This window comes from Suricata suricatta, chromosome 10, assembly GCF_006229205.1.
Source record: "Suricata suricatta isolate VVHF042 chromosome 10, meerkat_22Aug2017_6uvM2_HiC, whole genome shotgun sequence".
NCBI lineage: Eukaryota > Metazoa > Chordata > Mammalia > Carnivora > Herpestidae > Suricata > Suricata suricatta.
This window is the reverse complement of record NC_043709.1, coordinates 34764762-34789472: the sequence shown is the minus strand read 5'-3', so window position 1 is coordinate 34789472 and position 24711 is coordinate 34764762. Positions and strand designations below refer to the sequence as shown.

Sequence of the window (24711 nt, the reverse complement as noted above, 5' to 3'; positions counted from 1 at the left end):
CCTATAAAATGTTTAATAAACATTCATAATTAGTGCTACTACTACTATGACATGACGTCCCCCATAGTTGAATATAATCACAGAATAGAATGTTTTCTAGGCACTGCTCTCTTCACTAGATGCCAGGACCCCATCTGGGAGGCATAAAATGACTTAACAGGTGTTGGAATTCATTAGGCAATTATACATGATTTTCTCTTTCCCTGTAATATCTGGTCTCTCATGGTAAAATGCAACAGACCTTAATTTGTACTCACTTCAGCATATCATTTGGATGACCTGCCTTTGTTTAGATTGTTGAAACAAGACATGTGTTGATTGGAGATATAGTGCAGAATAGAAAAAAAACCAACCCTGGCTTTATAATGAAATATGATTCACACTGTAAAATTTCTGGAGTTTAGTTTAAGAGGTATTACGGGATCTACTCAAGAATGGAATTTCCTGGGATTACTTAAAAGGAAATGTTTGAGCTACAGAGGCTAAATGAAGACTAGCACATCCTATAATTGTTATTGTTACTGACATTTGTATCACAGCGTTGAGGTATTTCATCTTTTGGTTTAATTAATGTTTGACTTGCCCATGGTACGGCTGCATGAGTTTTCTGCATGCTGAGTGTTGCTGGTGGTCACTGCTAAATTGACGTGGGGAACAAGGTACAGCACTAGGGGACAGGGATTAGTACCAGTGCATTTGAACAAGGGCGCAGTAAGTCTAGAGCAAGAAACCAGAGCCTTGGTATTTTAACCAATCCACTCCACTTCCCCTTTGCTTAGTCCTGGCCTCCTGAGTGCCAGTCATGTACCTGGAAAAAACTTCATGCTTGTCTCCCAGCAGGGATGTCAGGCCAAGAGCCAGTCAAAAAAATGATTGACAGTGTAGTCAGAGAGCATCCACTAAACCACAACTGTTAAAGCAGACAGAATTCCCATTAGACGAATGCCTTTTTGGACCAAATCCAATGATAATAATCTATTAAAACAAGTTGTCTAATCTTATGAGTCAACTTGAAAAGAGAAGTGTATGCAGGGTGATTTGCAAAATGTTTGCACGTGTAAGTTCAATTTATTTAATTTTAAATAATTAGGGCATGGCAATGATTAGTGCTAATTGGAGCTATGTCGGGCTGAAAGAATTATCCAGATATGTTTTGAAGACTCATGAGAGATTTTTGCAGTAAATCATATTTAACTCTAGGGTTTTTTTTTTAAGTGATAATGCTAAAAATCAAAGATACACATTTTAATTTAAAAAATACCAGATTTTAACCCGATCTGAAATGATTTGAAAACCAGTACTTTAATGATAGCTACAAAGGGTGGATGTGCTTAAAAAGGAAGATTAATGGGGAGAGTTTTAATGGCCCTCCAAATAGGGATTTAATAAATGCGGAATTCTTTTTCTAACCAGTTTGAAGCAAGATCAAACTTTTGGGGTTGTATTGAAGTCTTAATTCAAGTAGAAGACAAATACTGCTGTGGATTTCACAGAATTTTGAAATTCCTTCTTGATTCAGAATCTTCTTGTGAAGTTGCCTATACCTCCATTCCCATATGTATCTTTAAAAGGCAGTATATAATGAAAATTTAATTTCAAAACTCATAATAAAAGAGGGAAAGAAAAAAACGTGGTAGGTTACATTTGCACAACTACTTCATCTGTTTACATTGGGAGCTACCGCCGGTAGGTTCCAAAAATTGCTTTTGCCAAGTTGCTTCTGGCGAGAAGAGATTCTTGGAGAGGCTATCAGAACAGTTCTGAACTGAAAAACTTCAGTATTTTTGTTTGTTCCCAAACATCTGGCTCACGGCCACCTGGCAGCTATATCAATCATTTCTCTGCATAACATGGAACGTGCAACTAGGTTATTATTCCTAAAGTAGGTATAACTTAAAGGTCATTCTTGATGATTAATTCCAGCTAATAAAGGAATGCATTTAGAAATGCTTATTTGGTGATAACAGATATTAATTGATGCTCTTAGAAAAATTATCCCATTTATAATAAACATTGCCATCTAGGTTACTATTTTATTTTTCAAAAAGAAATTCACTTTCCGAGTAATAAGATGTATAGATGTAAAAGATGGCTCTTCTTTTCATGAACACTAAAATTATGTTCTTTCTTTCCCATATCACCCTTGCCTAGACTCAGTTTTTGTTTTTAAAGTATTTTCAGGTGCACCTGGTGGTTCAGTCAGTTTAGCATCCGACTTTTGATTTTGGATCAAGTAATGATCTCATGGTTTCTGAGATTGAGCCCCGGGTCAGGCTCTGCCTGCTTGGGATTCTCTTGCTTCCTCTCCTTTTGCCCCTTCCCCCAGTGTGTGAGTGTGTGTGTGTGTGTGTGTGTGTGTGTGTGTGTTCTCTTTTTCTCTCTGTCTCAAATAAACATAAAAGTAATTTCAAATAATAGCTCTTAGCACCAATTTGCTGCTTTTTACATCTCTTCCTGTACTAAAGGGAATGAACCAAATAGTCCACTCAACAAAGATTTGGAAGTGGAGTTATTTTTTTTCTGTAACAGATTCTAGTAACTAACTCCTTTTACTGCTCTAATGTACATGACAGTTTGGTATGGTTGGTTACTTATTCTTTTATCTTTTAGGAGAGGTAAGGGGGAAAATAGGTAATGACCCCTTTGCTTGCTTAGTAAACCCAGAATTTTCTAGCGAGCTGATCTTGTGAGGAGTCCAGTTCTGTTTGATTCTGTCTGAATAACTAATAATTATAATGCCTAAATGTGTGCCACAGTGTCTTCTGGGAATTTCTGAATAGTTGTAACTACCAGATATTGAATTAAAAAATTCAGTTACAGAATTACAAAATGGATGGATGTTTTCTCAGATGAACAATTTTCTTTCAAAACACCAATTACTCTGCCTCAGTTTCCCAGTAACAAAAATCAAATGTTATTTTATAAGTCAATGTGGCATTTTGAGAATAAGGACAAAATCAGTATGAAAAATGTTTAGATAAAAGACTACATTTTTATCTGTGAGTAAAGGAAAATAATCATGCATCTATTTTGACCTTGAATTTACTCTATATTTAGCAGAAGGCACGTTTAATTATAGAGGGGGAGCATATTTCCATTTAAAAACATTAAGCTTTGAATTATGTTTATTGACAAACACCTACCCTTATGATATATATATTAAGTTTTATTTGCCTGGGTGAAGTCTTCCTTTTTTTATTGGTGTCTATCATGCCTTCCTAGGAAAGTCCCACACTCATTAAATAGCTGGCTATTATATCTTTGAGAGAAGAGGGCTATCTCTAGGCCTTCCCACCGAGTGAAGTCTCATTATAATTTGTCTCTTCAGGTTTCCAGAATGCTGGGCTCACATGCTTACCTCATTAATGAGGCTGGAACACATCTCATAATGGCTGGTTTGTCGCTCTAAAGCCACCGAGTTAAAAGACTGTTACAGTTTAATCCATTGGCGCAGGAAATGCATTTGCAATGCAGTTGCCCACTTGAGGAAAGATGGATAGAAAGGAGTTCTTTTACAAATTCAATTAATTTTGAGCTCTTTTATTTTGATTCTCCCCCATTAGGTGTATTCTTAAAGTGCAAGGAAAGGAATCTAATAAAAGCCAACAATGGTTTGATAGTCAAAGAGGTGTCTTCTTTTGTTTCAACTATTTTTTGTTTCTTAGGTCACAAAAGGATATTATCTTCACATATTTTCTTCATAAAGGCTGGATTGTTTCATGGCTAACCCGATTTGACCATAGTGCACGGCCTGGTGGGAAGTGTTAAACCTCTTATTTTAAGCTAAACAAGATTACTCTGAAGGCTGGCATTCAAGGGCTTGCTTTTAGTGTAATGGGTTAGGGGCTGTGGCACACCCCTTACAGTTCCAGTAATTGAACTCTTTGGGTACTTCAGTTCCTAATAGTTAGCTCTGGAAGGAGCCTGCCATGGGTGCACAAGAAATTGCTAACTGCTTGATTTCCCCATGTTAGCTTAATGAGGAAGAATGGGTCACCATGCCAACAAACACACCATAGCAGTGAGTTTAGAAACATCCTTCCTTTGATGTTTGTTTCTCGTTTGGGGATTTATGGTGTACTACAATTAATGGAGAGTGTCAGACAGAAACCAAAGGGATTTGAAATTAATATGTTATCTCTTATACAATACATATAAGTTACTGTGGTCATTTAACCTGAGTTCATGTTCCTTCTATTGTTACATCTTTTTAGATTAAGTTTGAAGGCAGTTAAAATGTTAATATGCACATAATGTTCATTTAAAAAATTCTTTACTAATTTTTTAGTGTTTATTTTTGAGAGAGAGAGAGAGAGAGAGAGAGAGAGACAGAGACAGAGACAGAGTATGAGTGGAGGAGGGACAGAGAGAGAGGGAAACACAGTTTCTGAAACTGGCTCCAGGCTCTGAGCTATCAGCACAGAGCCCAATTTGGGGCTCCAACTCAAAAGTGGGAGATCATGCCCTGAGTCGAAGTTGGATGCTTAACTAATCGAGCCACCCGGTGCCCCTCATGTTCATTTTCAGTTGATTATTTCTTCACTCACAGCTTTTAGGTATTCATCTATCAAAACCCATCTAGTTTTATTTGGTTTCTAAAGGCTTTTATTTTAGTTACAACCATTCTTTCAATAGTCTTTGTTTTTTAGAACAGTTTTAGTATCACAGAAAAATTGAGAACAAATTTCCCATCTGGGTCACAGTCATTTCCACCAGTTTACTGACATCGCACACAAATATAGTACATATGTTGCAATTAATTAACCAGTGGTGATACATTATTATCAACTAATGTTCGTACTTAGATTTCCTTCATTTTTACCTAATGCTGTTTTTCTGTTCCAGGATGTCATCTAGGACAGCATATTACATTTATTTGTCACGTGTCCTTAGGTTCCTCATGATTATGAGTTTCTTAGACTTCATTTTTGATGACCTTGACAGTTTTGAGGATTCTTAATCAGATATTTTGTAGAACATTCTCCAATGGAATTTGCCTGATGGTTTTCTCATGATTAAACTGGGTTTATGGATTTCGAGAGGAAGGACACTGGCAAAGTGACATTTTCATCACATATCATTGAGGATTAAGGGTACATGCTGTCAACATGACTTACCGCTGCTAAGGTTGACTTTAATCACCTGGCAGAGAGAGGGCTTTTCAGGTTCGTCTGCTGTAAAGTCATTCCCTCCTGGTTCCCTCCATTCTCTTTTTAAGAAGGCAGTATGCACACCTGTATTTATGGGGTGGGGATTATGCTTCCTCTCCTTGAGGTGGAGTGTACACACACACACATACACACACACACACACACACGTTTTGTTATTAAACAGAATAAAATGAAAATTATTCGACATTCCTCTGCAAGGGAATATTTGTCTTTTTCTCCCTTTATCTATCTATCTATTTATCTATCATCATTTATTTATCAGTATGGATTCATGGGTATTTATTTTACACTTAAGTTTAAAATTCAGTAATATTTATTTTGCTGCTTAAATTGTTCCAGCTTTGACCATTTAGAGCTCTTTAACAGGCTCCTGTGTCCCATCGATACTTTGACATACGTGTGTGTGTGTGTGTGTGTGTGTGTGTGTGTGTGTGTGTGTGTGTACACAGAGGCACCTCACTTTCTGGCACTGTAAGATGTACCAGGTTCATCTTGTATATTTCCTTCCCCAGTGTTAAAAGCAATCAATTTCTCTAAGGAACCTTGATTCCTTTTATTCGGAAATGGCATTAGAAATGAAGATGTAGACACTAGGTAACACCATTTAAAGAATAAATAAGGGGCGCCTGGGTGGCTCAGTCGGTTAAGCCTCCGACTTCGGCTCAGGTCAGATCTCACATTTGTGGGTTCGAGCCCCGCATCAAGCTCTGTGCTGACAGCTAGCTCAGAGCCTGGAGCCTGCTTCTGGTTCTGTGTTTCCTTCTCTCTCTCTGCCTGTCCCCCTCTCATGCTCTGTCTCTCTTTGTATCAAAATAAATAAAACATTAAAAAAAAGTTTTAAAGAATAAATAAAACACATTTCTAAATAAAATTAAAAATCCAAATGGTTATCTTAGGTTATTTCTCTTTATGTTACATTTTAAAAGGCAAAAGATTTACATGATCTGAAGAGAAACCAGAGTATTACGTTACATTTAAAAAATATTCTAAGTGTGCATTTTTAACCAATGTAAGCTAGTGTCATATGGAAAAGTAAAGATTATGAGGAATTTAAAGTAGACTAATAGTTGTGATTATAACTAAAATAAAAAGACCTTTTACTACAAAATCAACCCAGTGATATTTGTTTTAAATTTTGGATAAGTATCTTCTCATTCATTAAATTAGATTAGATGAAATGTGCTTTGGTATTCTTTGGACTTTTGTATAAGCAGAGTTACCCCAATGACAACCTTGTTTGGTAAATTATAATTTGGTCTAAAAGAAGCCTAAGTTTTCATCAGTGGATTTCAATCTATAACTGATTTATTAAACTGCTATGTGTTTATCTGGATATGTACAAAGAAACACTTTTGGATGAATGTTGAAATCAATGGAAAGTATTAAGCTGTAGTATAGAGTTAGCTTGAATATATAGAAGAACTTCTTGTAATCTAAAGTGCTGAATATCACACTAACATACTTTTTTATGCCCTTATCTTATAATTCTTTCCCCACAAAGACTGGATATACCCCTTTTGTATCTTTTAAAATGCTAGTCATTAAAATTCTTTTATTTTGTTTGTTAGTTGGTACAGGAAAAAAAAGGTTCAATCTTGTATGTAAGATAATTATTAATAAGGAGACACATTTTTTTCTTCAAAGGGAATCAGAAATTCCCTGACAACTTGATGGTGGCAAAACTTTGATAAGTCATATGAATATGTTCTAGAAACAATTTCTAATTATACCTTTACCCATGCATCCCTTCTCATCACATTTTCAGAAAAGTATGCTTTCAGATTCATGTTTTGGGGTGAGTCTTCAATGAGAACCATTTTAGAAGGGGTGCAGCTAGTTGAAATCATATATTATCGATATGAGGAAAGCTTATGACTTCAATGATGAATAGTGGATACAAAATAAAGGATGATAAATTTTTGTTATGTCTGGATAGCCTTTTCTCTCAGTTATTCTTCTAACTTTCAGATACTGATTTTTATCTGCTTTATTATTACAACTCTACTATCATTGCCAAGGGCTTAATTTGGAATTAAATGAGCCTTATGCTTAAGTAATTTATTTTCATTAGTTTGCCAAAAATGAGTCTCATGATGGTTTTAATACTCTAAGGCAGAATGTTTACATTTTTCTTTCATTGAGCATAAAAGATTCCTTTTCAGTTTCCTTTATGTCCCCCAGAATCTGAGATCAGAAGGCAATATTGAAGCTGCCACCATGAATGGCAGTTTTTCTTGAGTCGTAGAAAGGGGAGCTATTCTAGTTGATTTTTGCCCTTATCTTGTCCTATTTCTTTAGGCAAAGACTCTCATAGAAGAAAATAATGCACTACAGGGCTTCTATAAAGACATCACCACTAGTTAATATGACAGGTTCTTCTGATCAGCTTTGCCTTCATATTTCAGGTGATGAGTGAGAAAGATTGTGATGTCTTATGGTAAATTTCATATTATTGGCTCATTATAGCTATGTTCTTTTATTCTATTAGTATTTCTAAAGACTAGAGATAAAAATGTCAACCATGAACTTGATATCCTTATTTGATTTTCATTCTATGATTTTCTATATCTGACAGTTCTAGAAAAATCCCTCTAAAATTTTGAAATTAGAAATATATATCTATTTTTCAATAAAAGAGATATTGGAACTGATTTATATTTTAATGTTAAAGAAGACCTTTTTTTAAAGATGAAAAACATATTTGAACTTTTAGAAAAATGGGACTTTTTTATATAGCTGACTTACTTAATTTTATAAATGAATTGTTATTTAAAACATGAAGGAGGGGCACTTGGGTGGCTCAGACCGTTAAGTATCTTCACTCTTGGTTTTGGCTCAGGTCATGATCCAAGTGAAGGTCCTGAGGTTGAGCCCAGCATCAGGTTCTGTACTGACAGCACAGAGCCTTTTTGGGATTCTTTCTCTCCCTCTCTGTCCCTGCCTAGCTCTCTTTCTGTCTCTCTCAAAAATAAACATTTTAAAAATTAAAAAAAAAGTAAAAATAAGATATAATGGAATCCTTTCCATTTAGTAACTGACATAGAATTTATCTGATAAGAATTTTTCCTAGGGTTGTAATCATTTTCCCATTTCTAATTCTACTTTTGGAATGAAGTTGTAGTCAGGAAAATGGCTCTCCAGAACATGTCATTGCTTTTATGTGCATTTTCCACAGAGACATATGAAGTCAGGTAGAAAATGTTGTGATACAAAGGTGCAAGGCCAAGTGTCTCTATATGATGAGAATAAAGTTGGCTTTGGAATTGTGCAATATTATTTCATTTAATCTTTTTTGTGGGGGATTAGGAGCGAGGATTTACCATAACAGGAGTTAAAATGTGTGAGATAATGACAAGTAGAAAAACTGACTTTTGGTTTGAGGCTCAGAGTTATTAAGAATCATTTATTTGAATTCCTACAAATGTTAGGCTCCGTATTAGTCTCTGGGGATTCAAAGATGTGCCAGTTGTTATATCCCAGACCTAAAAGAAAATTTTTAGGTAATATTTTTATAATTTTCTATCTCAACTTGGATTCATTGTGTTTTTATCTAATTTTCTTGAATAATTAAGAAATTTTCTATCAAAATTAAGGTAAGGATTACAAAATAATTGTAGATAGACTTAATTGGGTTACAGAAAAGTATTTTTAATGTTGGAAAACATTATAAAATAATAGCTACAGTAAATACTTAATATGCAAAGTATATGAACTAACACATGGACACTTAGGTGTCCATAACCAGAGTTTAGATTTAACAATATTATTTGCATGTATTTTTGTTTCAAAAAATTGTTTTAACTCAAGAAACACCAGTTTAGACATATCAGATTGTCAAAACAGTGTTTGTTTTCTAATACATTTTTCGGGGACTGTGAATAAATGGCAACCACTCACAAATTTGAAGCCATCTTTGTTTTCTCATCCATCCATCCATCCATCCACCCATCCATCCATCCATCCATCTTCCGTCCATGCCCTGTCCTAGAGATTTTATCATCTCATGTTCGGTGGAATTACTTCTAGTCTTGGGGTGGGGGGAAGAAGATTCTACATATATATGTATGCATTTATAAAAAATAAGAGCTTTTTCCTGAATGGCCTATATAATATTATAACATACATTTTTTGCAACCTGAGTTTTCATGAGTCGTGTTACTGTCTAATGATTTGGTTCATTTACTTTAATTGCTATACAGTGTTTTTCATGTTGGCATATATGCATACATATATAAATACATGTGTCTCTCTCTATACTATATGTTGTTGATATGTGTAGTTTATTCCTTTTTTGAGAGAGAAAGAGAGAGAGCAAATGAAAGAGCATGTGTGCACATGTGCAAGCCAGAGAGGGGCAAAGGGCGAGAGAGAATATTAAGCAGGCTCTACACCCAGGGCGGAACCCAGGGCAGGGCTTGATCCAGCAAACCAGGAGATCATGACCTGAGCCTAATGCAGGAAGTCAGATGCTTAACTGATTGAGCCACCCAGGCGCCCTTGTTTTATTCCTTTTAATTGCCTTATAGATTTAGAACATATCAGTATGTCATGATTTATTTCCATACTTTTCTTTTGAAATTTTTAGCTATTTCCTTATTCTTTTATAATCAGTGCTGCATTAGAAACCCTTGTATTTAAATCTAAGAGGTTTTGTTAGAGAGGAAGGAACTAAATCTAGGTTACTGAATAATAGTGCCTACGTGCCGCAGTTGGCTACATGTCCAACTTTGGCTCAGGTCGTGATCTCACGGCTCGTGAGTTTGAGCCCTACGTTGGGCTTTGTGCTGACAGCTCAGAGCCTGAAGCCTGCCTCAGACTCCTTCTCTCTCTGACTCTGCCCCATTCCTCTTCTCTCTCTCTCAAAAATAAAAACTAAACATTAAAAAATTAGGTTACCAAATAATAGATTACAAAAATTATTAATTTTCTTGATACTTCTAATTTTCTTACCAAATCATCTAATTTATGTTTTCCCAATTTCTTGTTTCAGCACAATTTTAGTGACTTTTATAGTCAATTTTTTTTTGAATTTTTTTCACTTAGATTCTTTTGAAATACACTCTTTTTATTTTTCGTAACAATTGAGTTATAATTGTTTATAATAATAATTGTCCTTTCTCTTAATTTCTTTTCTGTATTTTTAATCTAGTTTTTTTTCTGTTATATTATTTGCCTTTTGTGATTCACATTTAGGAGACGGTTTTTTTTTCTCCTGGAGGGGGGGGAATCCTTTGTCTTCTGTATATTGCAACAAGACTTGAATATTTCAACTCTGAATTATACTTATTACTGAGATCTCAGTTCTTTTGTAGACTGACCTTCATGATACTCATTTATTATACTAAGAATCCAATTTGTCCCAGAGCCTGGGAGAAAGCTTTATTTCTATTTCATTATGATTTATTCACTTAGAATGAAAAAAATATGCCTTAAAATTTTGTGATGTGAAAGCCAGAATCCCACAGTATTTTCAGTGACAGTGCTAAGAATTAGACTTGTACAAATAGGTGATCATTCTCAACTTTGGCCGCATCAGGATCTCCTATGGAGTTATTAGTCCGGCTAGGGCATTGGTATCTTTAAAAATTCACAATTAATATTGACGGTTCTTTAGGTTTGAAAGCTTTCTGTTAAGGCACTATGATTCTTGTCTTAAAGGGTTTTTCTAGACAGAGTAGAACCTGAAAATTCTATACACTTAGGGTCTGTGGTCTGTCTTCTCACAGGCATGTATCTGGTGTGCAGTAGGAGAATGCCTGCCCCATAGAGCAGTCTTAATGATACGCTCAAGATTCATTATGTTTTCACTATTAACCTGCAGTCACTTTCCAGTGGCACCCATCACAGATTATGCTCAGATCACGTTCCCTTTCCCAGACTTTGACTTATCATCTTCTAAGTGTGGATTTTTAGTAGTTTTAACTTTCAAGTCTCTGGTGGCAATCCATAACAACTCTCATACCTTATCTTACAAATAACTGTGTTGAATCAATTTGATACACTAAACCAAGAAGAACAATAACAAAATGCTGAGGCTGATTGTCTGCTTTGACTCCTAATTGTAGCTCAATAAAAAGGGACTTTTAGATGGGAATGAGTCTGAACCTTTTCATTTTTTCAGAGTAACCTGAAAGATTGGTAATGACTGAACATATTACTCCCCTTACCATTCAAAATTCCATAAATCATTATATGAAATACTTTTTTTTTTTTAGTTTTTTATTTAGAGAGAGAGAGAGAAAGAAAGAGCAGGTTCATGCATGAGCAGGGGAGAGGCAGAGAGAGAGGAAGAGAGAGAATCCGAAGCAGGCTCTGTGCGCTCACAGTGTAGGATATGACACAGAACAGGAACTCATGAACTGTGAGGTTCATGTCCTGAGCCAAAATCAAGAGTTAGATGTTTAACCATCTGAGCCACCCAGGCACCTCAAATACTGTTGAGCTGAAGTTTGCCACAGATGTTGTAAAACACTGAGGCAGTCAATTCTGTGAATTTAGCATACTGTGATCTGATATTTAACAATGTCATCTCTTAAAATTCTCATAATTTCTATCTGTTTGCTGTTTGTCATTTTCCTTATTTTGAATTTTTAACTTCTAACCTTCTCTTCCTTTACTTTATTTCTTTTATACCTAAAAATACCCCCTTTCAATATTTAAAATTGTTTTCAAAATAATTTTGACATTTATAAGTAAGACATCTCTCTCTCTCTCTCTCTCTCACACACACACACACACACACACACACACACACACACACACGACCCTCTGTGAATTAGAAACTTTCTTTGGAGGTGGTAACTTCCAAGGTCTTACAGGAAGATCCCTTTCTTTTTTTTTTTTTATTTTTCAGAATGGAAACAATTTTTTTTTAAACAGTTTATTGTCATTGGTTTCCATGGAAGATCCTTTTCATGATTTTAAAAGTTAGGAAGAGACTTTTGTGATGATTCAAGTGCAGGCATTTTGGAACCAAATGACGACAGAATGGATGGTGAGAAATGGACAAATTTGGCATGTATTCTGAAGCAAAAGACTAGTTGGTAATGGAGAGAATGTGGAGGAAAGGAGAAAGGCTGGAAAAAAGAAACTGGTTATATAGTTTTGCCACTTTCTGTGGTTGTGATTAGGAAGTATTTACTTTTGGGAAGGTATGAAGTTAAGTTCTATGTTAGGTATTTTGATTTCGAAGTACCTATGTGAATGTGCCCAACAGACAATTGAATAAATGACTTTGGAGATGAAGGAAGGTTAAGGTGGAATCATTAGCATGTACTAATATTTTTAAAAATTACGGACCTTTGTCTAAGTTCATTAGGTTAACACGAGAGATGGAGCAGATGGTCCATGACCAGTTCTGTGGCTTCCAGCAGTTGAAGGGGGAGTGAAAGAGAAGGAGTCTGAGGAAGAGAATCCAGTGGCAATTGTATGTAATACACAGAGACTGGTTTAATAGAAGTTTTAGATGCTTAACATACTGTAGACTTTTAAAAATGGAGGTATAATTGATGTTTACATTGTATTAGTTTTAGATGTACCACATATGATTTGGCACATGATCACCACAGTAAGTTAACATCTGTCACCACACACAAATTTTTTTCCTTGTGATAACTTTTAAGATCTGTTCTCTTAGCAGCTGTCAAATATGCAGTACAGTTTTGTTAATTATAGTCACCATGATGTACATGACAACTCTAGAACTTTTTAATCTTATAACTGGAAGTTTGTACCTTTGACCACCTTCACCATGACCTACTTTTGACAACTCTCCCATCCCTGCCTCTGGCAACCACCAATTGATTTTCTTTCTCTGTGCATTTGGGGTTTTTGGTTTTTAAGGTTAAGTGAGATCATACAGTATTTGTCTTTCTCCAGCTGACTTATTTCACTTAACATCATAATGTCCTCAAGATCCATCCATGTTGTTGCAAATGGCAAGATTTCCTTCTTCTCTTTTTTAAATCTTATTTATTTATTTTGAGAGAGAGAGAGAGAGAGCAAGTGAGTAAGCATGACCTGGGAAGGGCAGAGAGAGGCAGAGAGAGAGAGAATCCCAAACGGGTTTACTCCTGTCAGCTCAGAGCCCCATGTGGGGCTCAATCCCATGAACAGAAAGATCATGACCTGAGTCGAAATCAAGAGTTGGACACTCCACAACTGAACACCCTGGCCACCTCCTTTTTTATGGGAAAATAGTACTCCATCGAATATATATAGCACATTTTTGTTATCCTTCACTTGTCTTTGGATACTTGTGATGTTTCCATGTCTTGGCTGTTATAAATAATCCTGCAATAAATGTAGGGGAAAAGATACTTTTTTGAGAGAGTGATTTTGGGGTTTTTTTTGGAAAAATACCTGAAGTGGGATTTCTGGATCATCTGGTAGTTCTAATGTTAATTTTTGAGGAACCTCCACAATGTTTTCCATCGTTGCTGTACTAATTTACATTCCCACCAGCTCTGCAAAAGTGGTGTTTTTCTCCACATCCTTGCCAACACTTATTATTTCTTGTCATTTTGAGAATAGCCATTCTAACAGGTGTGAGGCAAGATTGCATTATAGTTTTGGTTTAAATTTCCCTGATGACCAATGAATGTTAAGTACCTTTTCATGTATCTGTTGATATCTCTGTCTTCCCTAGAAAAAATGTCTATTTTGATCCTATGTCAACTTTTAATCAGATTATTTCTTCTTCTTTTCTCATATGAGATCCTAATATGTTTTGGATATTAATCCCTTATCAGACATGATTTGCAAATCTTCAGGTTGCCTTTTTATTGTGTTGATGGCTTCCTTTGCTGTACAGAAGTGTTGTGGGGGGATTTTTGTTGTTGTTTTGTGTTTTGTTTTATTTTGTATTTTGTTTTTTATGTTTTAGTTTGATGTAGTCCCATTTATATTTGTGCTTTTTTATGTGTTGTTTTTAAATTTTTTTAATGTTTGTATATTTTTGAGTGAGAGAGAGAGCTAGAGAGTGAGGGGGGGACGGGCAGAGAAAAAAGGAGACGCAGAATCCTAAGTGGGCTCCAGGCTCTGAAGCTCAAACTCATTAACTGTGGGGCTCAAACTCATGAACTGTGAGATAATAACCTGAGCCGAAGTCAGAAGCTTAACGGACTGAGCCACCCAGGGGCCACTGTGGGTTGTTTTTTAAACTAAATATTTGGCACATCCTTAAGTTTCCAAGCACCATCCTAAACGTCATTAATGTATAATTATATACAGTGTCAGTGTGTGCAGTAAGGTATCACATTTCCAAGGAATCATTAAAATTGGGATATAGTATCCATCCCTCCCCCTTCCCCTTGCCTCTTCAGGACTTAGATTGTTTGAGATCACTAAATTCTCACTCAGGTTGAAAGACTTTGCCAGAAAATTCTCATTAGAAGGAATGCCCTTTGGCCTTTCTTTTGTAATTTTCTATCTTTCTCTTGACATAAGGAAGCACATTATCGAAGTCATTTTATTTTTAAAAAGTTGTCATCGATGTGAGAAATATGGAATTCGTGAGCAGTGTTATTAAATGTTTGATGTCACTGATGTCAGTGACAGCATGGGGTAGCAGGTGAAAGCCTGGCTTATAAATTCTGTAAGAAAATTCAAGACCGTGAAATGAGGACTGGCATAGACATGGCTAAATGCCATTATTCCCTTGAGCCAAGCAGAATCTTGCCATACTCCATATTCTGAGCCTTGCTTGCTCTTTGTTTTCCTTAGAATCTAAACATAAAGTGAAAGAAGATACTTATTAGATGTCTTCTGTATCTCATGCACAGTGCTAGGTACTTTTACGTTGCAGGCTCAATTTAACCCGACGCGAGTTCTGAGAGGGATCAACCCATTTTATAGAGGTCAAGAAAGTGAAGCTTTGGTAATTGGTATTTTAGAACAAGAAGAAAAAATGCTCATCAAAAGTTACATACAAAGTAAGCTTCCACAGTCCATTGTTTTTCAGGTTAAATTTACCCTAAGCTTGTTTAAAAGGAGATGGAAATAAAGTCATGTATTTAAGACCTAATGTGGTTTTTACTGTCTACTTCAACATGTCTTTTCATCTCTATATGTTGTGTTCCCATGCTGTATTGCTGATGGTCTTATTTTTTTCCCCTTCTCTTTTGGTTTCAGAGGAAGAACTTGTCTCTTTTCCTCAGCATTAGTATGTTAACTTTCTGGGGGAGTTCCCTTTTGGGTGCCCGATTATACTGGATGGGAAACAAGCCACCAAGCTTTTCCAACTCTGACAACCCAGCCGCCGATTCGGATAGCCTTTTGGCTCGGACGCTCACTTTCTTCTACTTGCCAACCAAGAACCTCTGGCTGTTGCTATGCCCAGATACACTCAGTTTTGATTGGTCAATGGATGCTGTGCCTCTGCTCAAAACGATTTGTGATTGGAGAAACCTACACACTGTGGCCTTCTATGTTGGACTCCTCCTCCTTGCCTACTATGGCTTGAAGAGCCCAAGCGTGGAAAGAGAATGCAATGGGAAATTTGTAACAAATGGCAAGCAGAATGCAAATGGACATAGCTGCCATTCAGATGTGGAGTTCCGGAACTCAGAGATTAAGCCCAGCTTTGCATCCAAAGTAGAAAATGGCATTAAAGATAATGCATCACAGAGAACACAACTTCCTTCTACCGAGAACATTGTTGTTCTTTCTTTATCTTTGTTAATAATACCCTTTGTTCCTGCCACGAACCTGTTTTTCTATGTGGGCTTTGTCATTGCAGAGCGAGTATTGTATATTCCTAGTATGGGCTTCTGCCTCCTCATTACCGTGGGTGCCAGAGCCCTTTATGTCAAAGTCCAAAAGCGGTTTCTCAAGAGCTTGATTTTTTATGCTACAGCCACATTAATTGTTTTCTATGGACTCAAGACTGCAATCAGGAATGGAGACTGGCAGAATGAGGAAATGCTGTATAGGTCAGGGATAAAAGTAAACCCAGCTAAAGGTAATATTTTATTTTATACTTTTGCCTGGACAGTTTACTCACTGTGCCTTTTTGTATCCTTGCTTCTTGCCATAAAACACAGTAATAGGAGGAAGAGGTCCTTTTACAATGCCCATATCTTTCGTTTCATTTTTTGAGGAGATGAGCAGGACAGCCAATTAGGACACGTATCCAGAATTACGTATTTGGAATAGGGAAGTATTTCCTTATGTTCTGGACTACATTTGTCCAGAGGAATTAGAAAGCTTGTGTAAAAGTATTGACTGTCATAAGAATTTAGAAAAAATGCTTGGTTTCTGTATTTTAAATACTTATCTAGACATCATCTCTTTCATCATGTAATGAAAGTTGGGCTGTCGCTCTTGAGTATATTTTAACGTTCCTGTTTTCCAAACATCGTCTGAGGAAATAGCATAAGACTTGCATTGGCATCTTTAAAAGATTTGGAGGTAAGGCTCCCTCTGAATCTTGGAATTGTGTCTCTAGGTGTCAGTGTGCGCGCGTACAAGTGTGAGTCACCCTTAGCCTTGCCAAGAGGCTAAGTAACCTGGATGTTGCCAAGCAGTTATTAGCACATTCTTACTGAAGAGGTCTTAAGTCCCTTAGGGAAATAAACTTCACTATACAATAAGATTGATCATATATTTCATTATTGGTTTTGACTTAGAAAACTATTTTAGCAAATCACAGAATCTATAGCCAGAATAGAAAGTCTCCCCTAAAGCATAAGTGAGTATTCAAAAGCCGTTAGAGTGATTTCTCCGGCGTAGGCAATAAAATGATAGAAGTCAGAGAGCAATTAAATGAAAACAAGTGCACCTTTAAGTGCAGAAATATATCATAGTAAATAGTGCCAACTAGTTCTCTTCTTCATAAACCATTTTATATGTTACTTATCTTTTAAATTATGGTCGCTGAATAGCATTTGAACTGGGCTTTTTCTACTTTTTCCAACACAGCTCTGTACCACTGTTCAAATACTGAAAGTGTAAAGCTGTTCCAAATGTATGGAGTGATCTACTGATGGATATTGCAATATATATCCAAAGATCTAGATTCCCCGGAAGCAACTCTGCGATCCTTATCGGATTCCCAATTAAGTCAAGGGTTCAGCAAACAGCTACTCATTTCTTTAAGCCAAGGAAGTTAATTGTGGTACTTGCAATATTTAATAGATTGCAGGGATTTTAATGGGAGTCGAAACATTAAAATTGAGCTAGTGTATAGCAAAGAATTCCTTGGTTCTTGTGGAAACAAATCTTTTCCATGTGGCTTTTGTAGGTAGTGAATGCTGCACAGTTTAGTGAATGCATAAACTCAATTCTTGCTATAAAAAATGTTGCAATCAGTTCTCACAGAATGCTTTGCAGCTGGTTTTTCTTCACTGGTAGATGAAAGTATATAAAGCAAGGCTATGTTGCCAGCTTATTTTCCTGCTGTTTAAAACCTGATACATTGTAAGGAATGAAAAGTAAAAAAACACAGACCAGTGTTAATTTCATCACAGGGTGGTTCTGAGGGTTTATGAAGTTTATTGGTTAGGTTTCAGGTTAAACTACTGTAACAAGGAGCCAACAGTGAGTTAACTAAGATAGAAACTTTATTTTTTCATTTACCAATCTGAGTATATGCAGCCCAGAGCTGATAAGATGGCGCCACGGGTTTTCAGGATCCGGGCTCCTTCTCTTTTGTTCTCTTGCCATCTCGGTAGTGTCAGCCTGTCCACATGGTCCAAGATGGCTCATTATCACATCAGCACTTTAGCTAACAGGAAGAGAGAGAAAAGAGCAAGTGGTGGGTGTACCCATTCTCCATAAGAGTGTATCATGGAAATTACACACACCATGTTTGCTCACAGACTATTGGCCACACCTAGCTGCAAGGAAGGCTGGGAAATGTTATCTTATTTCTAAGAGGCCAAGTATCCAGCCAAATTTCATGAGTCTTGAAGAAGGGGAGGGCAGATACTCAGATGCTAGAGTATAAGTAGCAGTCCCTGTCCCAGCATAGGTGGAAAGCATTTTGTAAATTCCTAGATCTTTCCAGATACATTTCTAGGTATATTTGGTCAGCTCTGTGTCTGGCTATGCTGAGCGTGGAGACTGCTTAAGATTCTCTCTATACCTCTGCCCCTTTCTCCCACTACTCTCTCAAAAAAATTTTTTTGAAAATTGAATTCCTTAGCCCTTTACCCCATCTCTCCCTGTCCTGCAACCTCCCCACCATCACCTGTACCCCTGTTTTACTTAGAGCCTTTACCATCTCAGTTGATGGAACTCCATTTTTCCAGCAGCTCTGATGACTACTTTAGAGTCATCCATACCTCCTCTTTTTCTTTAACACTGACATCCATTCTGTCTACAACTCTTCTTGGCTCTGTCTTTAAAAATATGTCCAGAACTTGGCTACTTTTTAACCACCTCCCCTACTATCACTATGGCCCAGGCCACGATCATCTTTCATGGGATTATTACTAAAAGCCTCTCAACTTGACCTTGGTGCTTCTGTTTTCTTGCCTGTTAGAGAAGGAAAGGCATGTGGTAATGAATATATTGAAAATAAATGTTAAAGTCATAATCTTTCTCCCTAAAGAATTTATAATCAGTTTTAGAGATATGATGTATATGCATTGAAGAAGCAAGTGTAAAATATTACACTGTCGATAGACCAGGAACTAAGATATACTTCATAATAAGAGGGATAGAATTGGAAATAGAGGTAGTTTGGGATTCCATGTTTGCCTTCCGTGACATTTGCTTCCATTTTGATACAAGGCAAAACTAGGTCCTTTATTTTTTTCTATTTATAACATGTTAATAATAATGCTGGCTATGGTTACTTCCTTAGCTATTATGACACTGGTAGTAATCTTCCTTTAGGTAAATTTTCATTATATTTTATGTTATTTCAGTCTAGCAAAAGATTAGAAACCTATTAAAGCCAGTCCTTTTTAAGGTTGTCTGAGATTACAGTTATTTCATTGAGTTAGAGTTTTTTCCCCCTCCTTTGAAAGCCTTTGCAAATTTTAGAGTACTTCAGTCTACCATGTGCTTTAACAGAATATGATTTTAAGCCTCATGAAGCATTATACATTAAAGCTGTTGCCTTCAGTAATGGGTCCTGTAGACAGCTGCCAGTCATTAACTGATTGGATGCAAATGATGATGGGTGAAGCCTGTCGTAGTGACTGTGCTGCTAATTTATGGTTTAAATCTGGATGGCGGAGAAATGATAGCTGATTTGGACTATGTAAACCACAAGTCCTGTCTCATTATGTGGTTGATAATGTCAGGAAAATACTAGACATAGTTGATTACTGTAGTTTGCTGATTTCACAATGACTCTTTGCATTTTTGTGCTTAGGAAAGATGAAATTTTCTCTGATGACTGATTTAATGAGCAAGGCACATAATATTTGAAAGTGTTTGTGATGTATGTGTGTGTGTTTAAAACGGTATATTTTATAAACCATATTGATTAGTATCTGCTTGATAAAAAGCAGTTTTAATTCATTAAAAGTGGTTACATGTATGATCACCCTTCTGCTTGGCCTCTGGCTTTCTCTAAGTTCCTGTATGTTTGGCTCTCTGGAGAATTGGGTGCCATCTATCTGCTACTGTGGCTTTGAAGGCACTACCCAATTTTCATTTTCTTTCTCTCATTTTCCACAGCTCTCTCTTCTACAGGATGGCCTCTTTCCTAAATTGATGCATACTTCACGGTTCTGTCCAAAGATTGCCTTTATTGTCCTTTCTGTGTAGATTCTAGAACACTTCTGGTGTATATAGTAGGGGGTTGGAAATGTGTCATTGAATTTCTAAGGTGTTTTCTTCATGGCCTCATATCCACATGGAACTTTTCCCCTTGGATGATTTACCAGATTCTCAAACTCATCGTCATCTTCCTTAACACCAACTACTTGCCAACTTCCTTATTAATTAAGGTCATAGCGCAAGACTAGCAAAGTTATTACACAGAAACAGATCAGTGAGCACATAAACTTAAAACAGAATGATAGCATATAGGTGGCATATCTGGTATGCTAAAAGGCATTTAATTTTTTTAAAGTTATAGATTAGAAACGTCAAGTAATTTCTTAGAAGAGTTGTTTTATTAACTATCGATTTCCTTTCAAGAACGTAACTATTTTTAACTGTTTGAAAATAATTTCTTGAAAAAATAGGAACTATTAAATAGGGTTAATCCAAGGAAGACTTGTTCAAAAGCTAAAGTTTATTTTAATGTCTGTTTCTAATGTAAATATGTGAAATGATATAAATGATATATATTTAATGATGCACATATTTGAAACTCTAAAGGTGATTACCCAAGCATTCTGTATTCAATTCCTCCTTATGCACATGACAGATACTGCCCATTTAGATATTGAAAAGCAGAGAAAATAGTTGCAGCCATGCAGAGTTTGACAATTTTTCTTTCTTCTTGGATTTGTGTAAAACTGGTAGTTCTATTTCAACCTCACATAGTTTCTGATTTCAAGAAACAAGTGTATAGAAGGAATAGCATTGTATGTAGGAAACAATGCATAATTTAAGTGAAAGCTAAACCTTCAAGTCACGTGAAACTTGACTAATTCAGTGTAGGTTTTATGGTCTGAGTTTTTGTTTACCTCTAGTTGGGTGTCTTCTTTAATTGTGGTGAACTGTTAGCATTTACACAGCTGGCACTGAAACTGTATAGTAAATGTTCCCGTAGTTCTTAGATAGTTTATTTTGTTACTTCTGAAGTAAGATGAAAATTTTTCAAAACAGGTTCAAAATTTTATAAAAAATAAACTTTAGCAGTAAGGTCAGGAAGGACAACTGGTATAGCATTTTACTAAGACTGGGTAGCCTGAGTTTAAAAGCTGTAAAATACAGATTTTCACTTTTAACTGAGAGATGTGATAGGAGAGAGCTAGCTAGAAGCACCAGGAAAGGCTGACTGAGAGAAAAATATGACAAAGCTAATTCAGGCTTCCACAGAGTAGAAAGATTCTATGTTGCTTCATCTCAGCCCATCTCTTCTTTCTTAAGTAAAAAATTAAAATACAAAATAATGGGATTGACAAGAATAAAATGAAAATATCTCGTTAGCTCAACTAAAGTATTTTAAAAAATAAATATGTTAAATTGTTAAACTAAGGCCAGTCTAAGACATTTGAGTTTAGAAGGGATCAATGGTTCCTTTTTAGCTGGGATGCAGTCATCACAGAAGTTCAAAAGCATCAGGTTTCCTTGCCTCCAAGAATGGAAGTGGCATATAAATCTTTCCTTTAGTTCCGGCTCTGATGACTGCAAGTACAGTTGTTTGGAAAAGAACACTCGACCACAATATGAAGCCGGTGACACACTGCTTTCCCTGTCTTTAAAATTATCCATAACAAAACCTTTAGCATCTTTCTGGGCTTTTGGAAACTCCCAAACCTAAAATTAGCATTGCCTTAGATTGAATATATTTTACCAGTGGATATATTTCAAAGGAGTTCAAACTAGCATATGATTAAAACAAGTATGAAGTTAAATTATTCTGATTTCCATATTAGTTTGTGTGTTTGATTCTTAAAATGCTTAACATTTTTGCTTTTATTAAATGTATCTGAAAAGATCATGAGAAAAAAAAATATATATATGCATGTGGCTTATGTATCTACTGTTTAAAGAATACTCCCACACAAATAGCCATTTCACAGCTTAAAACATTTGACCAGTGTCTTTGAAGACCTTCCCCCATACATCTTCTTACTTCAGTTTTGGTTTTTTTTAATCTAATTTTTTTTATTTTAGGCTAGAACCTTCATTACAATGTGAAACAGAAGTGATGACAGCAGATTTTTTGTCTCATTCTTCTTCAAAAAAGAACGTTTTTAGGATTTCACCATTAATATGGGTATTTTGCAGGTTTTTCTGTAGATGCTTTTACCTGTAGAGTTCTCTTCTTATTTTCTAGTTTAAGATTTGTTTTTAGGAATTAATATTGATAATGACACAGATTTTTCCCTACTCAATCTGTTAATTTGATGATTTATATTAATAGATTTTCTAATGAACCCACTTTGCATTCATGGAGTAAACACAGGAATTATAATGTGTTAATCATTTTTATATTCTTCTAAATTTGATTTTTACACATGTTCCTGAATGAGATTGGCAATTTCTGATCTTGTGCTATTATATTCTGGTTTTAGAATCCATTAGTCTTTCTGAATCAGTTTTGGAATATTACTACTTTTGTGTTTGCGGAAAGATTTTATATAAAACTAGAGTTATCTTTTTGTTTTTTATAATTGGCAGAATTTACCTGCAAACCTGGCTGAGCTTGAGATTTTGTTTACGTGTGGACATAATTTCTTCTACTGATTTCATTTCTTTCGTGATTTTCAGAACATTTAAGATTGACTTCTGGATCGATTTCAGTAATTATTTTTTCCTGGATTTTGTTCAGTTTAACTAGATTCAAATTTATTTGCACAAAGCTATGCATACTGTTCTCACATTATCTTTTTGGAAATCTCTATTGCAACTGTAGTTTCAAACATATTTTTACTTTGAGAGAATTTGAGCAACAGATGTTGTGTTGCCCCAAATTTTGTGAATGTGGGTTTATGTATAGGAATTCCCAGGGCGTTTTTTATTCTCTTCTCTGTTGGTCCAGATATTTTTGACAGAGAATACACATACCTTCTCTGAGGGTTTTTTTTTTTGTTTTTGTTTTTGTTTCTGTTTTGTTTTTTTTGGGGGGGGGATCTTTCTTTTGTTCATTTGTTTGATTTTGTCTAGGTCATCTCTTTAGGCTGTTTCCTTTCAGGGGCTTGAGTTTATGTGGTTTCTGCAATTTGAACTCTCACTCAAAGCTGATTAAAGCCCAAGGCCTTGTTCATCATAACGTCACAGATGCCGAGCGAGTGACATCCTCAGAGCTGTTACCGTGGATTCCTGCTTCAGAGCAGTTTCTAGACCTCTTAACTTTCCTACCAACTAGTACATTCTAGTAACAAATATTTTTATTTTTTGACCTAGCATTTTTATGCATTCTGTACGGGGAGAGGAACACATTGTGCTACAAGGATGGGAAGGCTGAGCAAGGCTTTCAGATCTGACATCTATTAAGAAAAGGTTAGCTGTATTAGAAGTTATTTTTAACATAGAGTCATTTGTTTAGTCTTACACTAGTATTTTTGAAATTTTAAATTCTCTTTTAACAAAAGAGAACCAAGCTACTCATGTAAGCTGACAATGTATCTGAGCATTATCTAATACAAAATGAAATTATAGGTATTTGACTGTTAAAAATCACAGAAGGATAAAATATATGTGTTTCCTGCTGTAATAAGAAGTTACAGATAATGTCACAGATACGGCAGGTTTTTAAGAAGACAAACAGAACATGTTTTTTAGTTTTATTTTATTATGCATACCCCTATCTACCCATCACTGGTGATCATGGATTTAAATATTTCAGTTAGGTCTCAGGAGAGTATGGAAAAATCTGAGATGTTCCAAGTCCTATAATAATTTTTGAAAAAGGGCTGGTTGTAGGAGAATGTTTATATATCATTCTGTTCGGAAGATGGCCAAGACAAAGTGTGAGCCCTATTTTTACATACAGGTATTAAATTAGGAATCTCCTCATTTTAGCTTTGTGTATTAGTATTAAATTTGTATATTATTTTAGAATATTATTACCAGCCAGGTGGATCTAGCAGAAATATATGTATTAAGTAGCTTACTAAAAATTAAATAAGGATAAAACATATTAAAAGTTTTGATTTAAAAGATAATAATATTTTCTAAGTAAGAAACTGTAATCCAATTTGATTAAATAATAGAGAAAAATTAAGAAAAAAAAAAGACCTTCCAGAAGGCAGAGCTATATTAGAGGCTTTATTGTGTCTTACATTTAGGATTCTAATTCCCAATAATACTAGCTGCCACTCTGAACATTCATTCAGTCATCTTGAACAACGTAATTCAGTTCTTTTATGTAAAACGCCACAGGATATTATATTAAAATATCAACATTAATATCTTTTTTGGAAGGAGTGTAGACATACATTTTAATTAGAAAACTTTCTAGGGATTTTAAGTTTAGAGAGATGGAACTGGATGAGATATTTAGTACAACAGCTGAGCATCACATTTGACAAATACAGATTACTGAGATGTCAGTGCACTTTTTCCGTGAGTGCAGTTCTTCGCCTGGATGGGAGAGGAAGCTCATGGGTTTATCATGTTTGGGGCTCTGTGTATTGCAACTGGGAGCTTCTAACATGAAGAAATGTGAGAAGTCATTTTTCTTTCTTCTCTTAGGGAAAGGGAGTAAATTTCTCAAATTATATATCATGAGCAACCAGCAAAGACCAGAAGGTCTCTGATATTTTGATATATTATCTGTTTTTACTTCATCAGTTGGCTTACTCTCTGAATTTTACAAGTACGCTTTGGTGGTGTGGAATATGGTATACAATCCATTTCTCTACTTTGTTTTTGAATAATCTGAATATGTTCCAAGGCTGACTTCAAGTCATTTGCACCCTAGTGGTTAAGATTGAATGGTGTTGTCCATATTTGTGTGAGTGTT

At 35.6% G+C, this 24711-nt stretch overlaps 1 protein-coding gene across 2 annotated transcripts in view; it reads left to right on the top strand.

Moving 5' to 3' along the window:
* Positions 1-24711, top strand: part of TMTC2 (transmembrane O-mannosyltransferase targeting cadherins 2) — a 400088-nt gene that overhangs the window by 174865 nt on the left and 200512 nt on the right. For both annotated transcript variants that reach the window (XM_029955395.1, XM_029955396.1), the window contains exon 3: positions 15303-16131. In XM_029955395.1, coding sequence (XP_029811255.1) covers positions 15303-16131 — 829 coding nt within the window. The remainder of the gene's footprint in view (positions 1-15302; positions 16132-24711) is intronic.